Here is a 7,306-nt window from a genome sequence, read left to right as displayed (position 1 = left end):
GCTGGTACAAGCGCAGACAGGGTTCTCCAGCAGGATGTTTGGCTGACTCTTAAACAAACAAGCCATCAAAATATGATTACTGAGGGCAGAGAGGATGTGGTCTATGCTCCTTCATTACCTCAAGACTAGAGTAGCCTACTAATATCCACAGACTCAATGCACCAGTTTGCTTTCCTCTTGATGCCATGTCTATACATGGTGATGTGGTGAAGGAGAGCCAAAAAAAAAGAAGCATGTTATTTGATTCAAAGCATGTTGTTTTCATAAGCCGTCATTTTTCTTTATGATCAGGGCTCAAAATGTCAAGGTAATGTCAAGGAACGGAAAGCGATTTCAGGAGCATTGAATCACAGCCCAGTGCCGCGCTGTTTGAGTTCTCTGTTGAGGCAGAACACCAACACTACTGTAAGACAACATCTCTCAAACACTCCCAAAAACCTCAAAGAAAGCATATTCAACATTGTCATCAGCACACATAATTGTTCTGTAGTTACACCACGGCCGTGAGGGTTCAAGGTCTTTACCTCATGTTCCAAAGATTCCTACGCCTGAGAGTGGTTCATCTTGAGTGTGTGTCCCAGTGAAACCCCTATGAGAGCCCTCCGAGCTGATGGTATCTCTATACCTGTAGTCATACAGACATTCCTGAGTGTCTGTCTGTCTCTCTCTCTCTCTCTCACACACGCACACACACACACACACACACACACACAGCCTTCTTTTTTTTTCCATGAATGAGACATTAAAGACAGGCAGCTCAGTGACACATCGTTGACTGTGGAGTTATTTACAGGTTTAACCCCGACCACCTCAGAAATAGCTAGAGAGAGACCAAACCCCCTGAAAGCTTCCACTGGCCATTTCCATCTCCATAGGAAGGCCTATGGCTGTGGGGTTTAAGGGTTTAGGCTAACTGATCGACTGATAAAGCAGCAGTGCAAAAGGGGGCCACACCCTGTCACAGTGTTTCCAAAGCAAGTATAGGACTGCTTTTAACAGAACCTATAAGGGAAGAAAACATCCTCGATTTCCACTGCCAGATTTTCCAACTTGCGTTGAGACTGTTTGAAGTCCTAACTGAACTAACCTAACTTAGCATTTGCTATGGATAAAATAAAAAAACGTGCACGTGCACGCGCACGCGCGCACACACACACACACACACACACACACACACACACGCGCGCGCACACACACACACACACACACACACACAGACACACACACGCAACAACATGTTCAGTCGTGAGAACCCTGTTCTGATTCTACCCACTAATATGCTATCAACACAATGTTGTTACTAGAGTCATTACAGAGTAACTACACAGGTATAGGGGCAACCTCATGTAAAGTGTGACCTTCAGCGTACAGGCTTGCCTTTCATTGAAGTCCAAGGCAACCGTCTAGCTGTGCTTGTTCCCTAGCTCCACTTGTCTGGCATGGCGGTACAGGGCTACAGAGGGGACCACACACACAACCACTCATAAACAGATCTCTCCATCTCCATCACACTTCATCTAACCAATGGGATAGTCATCTCTGGGCTACTAGTTATGTGCCCTATAGATAATATATAATATACTAACCCTAACCCTAACCCTAACCAACCAGGAGGTAGACATCAGAGGGCAGTGGAGTTAGACATCGGAAGCCGGACTCATCGTAATGCGTGGAACGGAATGAGGAACGGTATCAAAGACCATTCCTCATTCCGTTCCACGCATTACAATGAGCCCGTCTGGTTTCTCCCTCCACCGGCCTCCCCCTGATGACAACCAAAGAGGACCTACGTATGATGAATGAACGTCAGAAACGGCAACATCACCTGTGCTCACGCTCATCATGTGACCAATAATAGATGAAAATGTCCCATTTTATGATTCATGATACAACCAATGATAAAGAAGAAATAAGGTGAGCAGTCCTAGAATGTCTACGTTCTGGGTCATTAAACCACAAGCTAACTTAGCAACTGCTGTTGGGGGGTTTCAGGCTTATTTAAGACTCGTATAAACAATCAAGGCTAAAGCAGTCGGTCGACATAACGGCCTGTTCACCTTTCAACACCCCCCCCCCCCAGCCCCCCCATACCCCCCCAAGAGCAGCGCAGAGGGTTTGATGGAGTGAGTCTGCACTCTCTCTCAACACTACAAGGACCCCCCAGCATAAACAAACAAGGGTCGGATTTCAGCCAGAGGGAACTGTTTCCTGTACCGCCCTCCACCTCCCCCCCGCACCGCCCCAACCCCCTAAACCCCCTCACCAAATCCGCGCTCCACTCCACTCTCCCCCAAAAAAATGCCAACCCTCTTCCACTGCTCAATTACTGAAAGGAATGGAGGGATTGGAGAGAAGAGAGGGAGGGGGAGAGAGGGGGGGATGGGCAGAGAGGGAAGAGAGGGAGTGCGTAAAGGGATCTTGTTGCAGTTACATCCGAGCAAAATACTTTTTTTGCAGAGGGAGGAACAAGAGCAGGGAGAGAGAGAGACAGAGACAGAGAGAAATAGAGAGAGAGAGAGAGAGAGAGAAAGAGAAGGAGAGAAATATAATGAAAAATAGAAAGAGAGAGAGGGAAAGAGAGAGAAAAAAGAGAGAAAGAGAGAAAGCATACAGTAGCTACATTGCTGTGGCATCTAGATTGTCAGAGACCCCCCCTTTGAGACTTTGACAATAGAAGCTTTATGTGTCGGAGTCTTTGGTTGTCTTAATAGCCTTTCAACAGGGGGAGTGAAGCACAACATAATAACGTCATTAACTGTAGAGTTTGCCCATTTATGCAAACATACAGACATGGGGAGCCATTATACCTTGGGCTAGGGGAGTGTACGTGTGTGTGTGTGTGTGTGTGTGTGTGTGTGTGTGTATTTGGGTTGCCATTTTCAAGTCTACTGTTAACCCTTTCTAGCCAAGCATTGAGCTTCCATGGCCAACAAATGATATTTCAGAGCTCATCATAACAAATGACCAAAAATCGATCCACTGGGCCTGTTTGAATACTTTGTAAAATTATCTCTTCTTTGAGTTTACTGAAAAACAGGCTCCGATTGGTCCACTCTTTGTTTGACATTAACCTCGTTCCCAGACACTCCGCCGAATGTGCTCGGAAGGTCTGGTGGACCAATGCGTCAAACTTGGCCTTCGTTTACCCAATACTAAGATCAGGCAAAACTCTTGACTCATTGGCTTGACCTCACGTCAATCAAGTCCCACAGCACCCCCCCCTTCCCCCCCTCTGTGCTTGCACACCACACATTTCTGATTCGGAGCCACGCCTCGCAGTCGTTCGATTCGCTAAATTCAAATAATGACAAATACTTAATTCAGTCAATTCACTCCCACTAAGGCCAGGTTTGAGTCGTTGCTATTCCAGGCCTATAATGCGCTGTGTGCAACAGCCTGGGGAGGTTAGAAGATTGACAGTGAGACGCTCACCTGTGACGTCTCTTGGCGTGAAGTGGGGGGAGTGAGGCACCACAGCTTCAGTGTAAGACAGTGTGGAATCTGACAGATCTACAAAGAGAGCAAAACACAAGAGTGACTTCCAAGAGCGTCACTCCATGTATGAGTGTGTATGTTCATCCATTTCACACAGCGGTGTACACCTATTTGGATGTCAGATTCCCTCAAGAAAAGTGCAAGAAGAGTACAACCAGAACCCAACCCCAGCGAAGAACCCAACCCAATAGCTTCTTTGTTGTCGTGACGTGTGAATGAATATCATATGTTGCGTTGAAAGTGAGATGTTCATTCACGCTCGACATGACAACAAAGACGGTAATGTTCAATCAATTCTGGTATTCAAACTGTGAGAAACTGAATAATGGCTAATAAGTGAAGTAGAGAACCATATTAAACTCCTTAAAAAGACCTTATTCGACCGAAAAGCTCAATGTGTGGGACCTCTGTGTGTGAGGTAGGGTACGGCTGTTGTTGCAGACTCACCCAGTGGCTTGTGTCCATCTGAGGGCGTGAGCCGAGAGTAGGGGGGTGGAGGGGATTCTGAAATACAAAACATGTTTATTAGAGTTATATGGGGAATAGGATTGCATTCCTTTTTGACAAGGGCATCAATCCTGTTGCAGTAACTTTAAAGTCATGCATAAAGGTGTCAGGGACATCCTAATACAGAAACATGCATCGTGAGAGAAACGATTGGTTGAATGAGCACATTCACACAATATTTTTATCAGATGTCATCAAAACATTGTTGCGTCACATGCATATGCGATAGATCTTTAATAATTCCCACTAATTACATGATATTGGACAACTTCAATCTTTTAAAGGCAGGTCTACTTCATTTCAACTTGATTTGAATAGTATTCCTCCCTTTCCACTACATTGAATGGAGCTGTTGTTGACAAATGTCAAAGTAGACTATGATACATAAATATATATATATATATATATTGTACACTGGCATAATAAATACCTCCATAAAGACAAAGTAAATGAAGTTATTCTGTCATAGGGAGAAACCCTCGGGTTCACAGTGGCTATAAAGGCAGCGGGTTCTTTAAGAGGCCAGGCAGTGATTGCCGGAGTACTCAGTCAGTGAGATACCCAGCTAGCCTGTCTGGCGCCAGCAGTATGCAAACTGTATATTATCGCCACTCCTTCACCTAAATAGTACCTCCTAAGGAACGAAAAAAGAGCCTTTCAAATAGCAACTTGAGAGCCATATTCGAATAGATATGAAGAAAAGTTTTGCCGTTTTTCTCACAAACGTAAACACTGAAACGAAACATGTTTTGTGTTAAGCAAAAAAAATAAAAAAGTGTAATGCTGCTACAAGCTTAACTCCAGGGCGTGTGTGTGTGTGTGTGTGTGTGTGTGTGTGTGTGTGTGTGTGTGTGTGTGTGTGTGTGTGTGACTATGCTCGTGAACCTTAGGCTATATGGCCATATTGATTTTGAGGGTTTGCAAACAACACACTCAACGTAACAATTGATATTCATTTGCTGTGGGCTAAGTGTAAAATTCCCGAAGTATCGTTGAAACCTGGCACTAAACATGAAAACGTCCATTTTCAGGTGAATACTCAATCTGTCAATGAATACTCATGTGAAACAGTCAATCTGTCAATACATTGTCCTGATGCCCATACGAACGTGTTTTAATCTCCCATTTCTTGATCCTCTCAATCAGATGCATGCAGTTGTACCTCAGTTGTACCCAACTCATTCTAATGAGTGTTTACCCATTGTTACTTAAGAGGTGAACTTGTGCAAATATGTCCATTATTTACAACCTCTTTACCCGTTGGCCTACCTGTTGGGCCTGACCATCTACCAGAGTTTGTGCAATAAAAACCCTGCGTTTATTGATTATAGATTATATTTAATAGAAGATTAAAAGTGAACCCGTGTTGTTGCGTCGACGCACCTGTGCGTAAAACTAACATAACGAAAGGAAACATATTTGTGAATGGCTTCCCGAGTTGGCTTTGAGTAAAGTGTTAGTCCTATATCTATGACATTTTCGAGGTGGTGCCTGTGAAAACTCAGAGGAGATACCCACTTCGGGTGTTCTTACCTGGCCCACATAAGCGACTGTAGTGATAGGGGTTGCAGCACACCGTCGCGCTGTCCAGCGCCCCGAAGCTTAGACAGTGGCACAGCGCTTTGAGCTGGGCTGTGTACTGCAGGTCGGACCAGCGGTACAGCTTACAGAGGAGACATGAAGGAGACACTGGATGCCCTCCTAACCGCAGCTCCGTCGGCGGCACCAGGACGCACTTACTGGGCATCCCCCCTTTCGACTCCACCGCCTCCAGTAAGGCATCCAGCGGTTTTTCCTTTAGTTTTTTCAAAAGCGCAAAAGTAACGTTCTTGAGTTCTTGCTCGAGCGCCGGACCTGAGTTCGTCTGTTGCCCCGCATTTCTTCGATTGGACTCACATGCACCTTGGTCTTTACTCCGGGGTCTGGGGTCTCGTTCTCTAAACAAACAGCAGGTAACCGTTCTGCTGTCGCTCTCGTATTGTGACCGAGAGCCTCGGTGCTCGGGGACACACATGGCATCCCGATCATGTTCCGAACCGTCCCCCTGATCTGCGCTCCCCGGGAGGTGGAACACTTCACCGTAGGTTTCCAGAGATGGCACTGCTCGGGTCACCGACCATGACCGGAGCTCAGTTTTAGGAATCTTTTCTGGGTTTTTACTGCGACTCGAACCATCCCGGGGATCCCCCTCGCTTCGTTGGCTTCTTCCATCTGTGCCGTCTTTATCTGGGATCAAACGGCTTCTCCAGAGTCGCCGTACAAGACCTGAGCGTTTCGACCTGAACATACGACAACCTAGACAGTTTTGGATGCGTCGTAGTGTTCCCGTCCAGGTCTGTTGGGGTTCCACATGGATTTATAGTCTCCGCGCAACATCAAGGTTCTGTAAACGGCGCGCACTAGTTGCGCGGCCGGGGATGGTAGATTTATGACCAACCCGCAGCATTAGAATGTAATATTGCACACTTATGTGTTGCATGAAACAACGAAAATAGTGACACAGTTGCACAGCTAAAAGAAACATAGGCTACATTCATATGACAGACAGTTATCTGCGGTAGCCTTATCATGTAGCCTACAACTCAATTAAAACGTTTGTCTGAACTCAAAGAGTAGCCCAACACAATTCCCCAGGACTCAGAAGTTCCAACCCGCAATTTCCCATGCCATAATGATCCCCCAACAACTGTAACACATAATACGAAATGGCAGCAGAAGTTGAAACCCAGAAGTTTGTATTTTTCTTGGACTTTGAGCACTCTTTCTTAAGTCCTTTGCCTTAAAATCCACTCAAGGCACATCGATGAAGTTGCTTCACCCATAAATAATTCCAAATAATTCGTGGCCCATTCAGATTTCGATGTTTTCCCACTAAACTGAATAATCCGTTTGCAATCCCGAAATAAAAACTAAGAGCTTCCAGAGCGGGCAAGATACACGGGCGCAGACGTAGGCAGCAGCTCCGATTCCGTGATGAGAAGTGGGTTTAGAGGAAAGCTTGAATTACTTCACTCTCCGTCTCTCTGCTATTCTTTTTGGGATACACACTCGGTCGTACACACACGGGGCCCCCGAGGAAAGCTCCGGAGCCATTGGTTGACTCCCGTCATGTGGTAGTCTAGACACATTGGCGGCTCGGAGCCGCACTGATTGTTGCGCAAACACGGTCTCAAGTTTCTTAACTCTTAAAGGTGCACGCACCATCCACCTTTCTCTTCTCAAACTCTAAATCTCTTCAGATAAACTTCCTAGTTTACACCAGATGGAACATGTAGGCCACCTAAGATCCTTGCTTATATGTAAA

General features: G+C 45.8%; 1 protein-coding gene across 1 annotated transcript in view; it reads right to left on the bottom strand.

The window, feature by feature from the left end:
- Nucleotides 1-7,020, bottom strand: part of smad6a (SMAD family member 6a) — a 15,818-nt gene extending 8,798 nt beyond the window's left edge. The window contains exons 1-3 of the mRNA XM_083680358.1: nucleotides 5,536-7,020; nucleotides 3,943-3,999; nucleotides 3,433-3,510 (exon numbers count right to left, since the gene is read on the bottom strand). Of these exons, the coding sequence (XP_083536484.1) occupies nucleotides 3,433-3,510; nucleotides 3,943-3,999; nucleotides 5,536-6,289 (889 nt within the window). The 5' untranslated portion in view covers nucleotides 6,290-7,020. The remainder of the gene's footprint in view (nucleotides 1-3,432; nucleotides 3,511-3,942; nucleotides 4,000-5,535) is intronic.
- Nucleotides 7,021-7,306: the final 286 nt, after the last annotated feature.

Source organism: Argentina silus (genome assembly GCF_951799395.1).
Source record: "Argentina silus genome assembly, chromosome: 11".
Lineage (NCBI taxonomy): Eukaryota > Metazoa > Chordata > Actinopteri > Argentiniformes > Argentinidae > Argentina > Argentina silus.
Note: the sequence above shows the minus strand (reverse complement) of the source record. Positions and strands in the feature narration are given on the sequence as shown.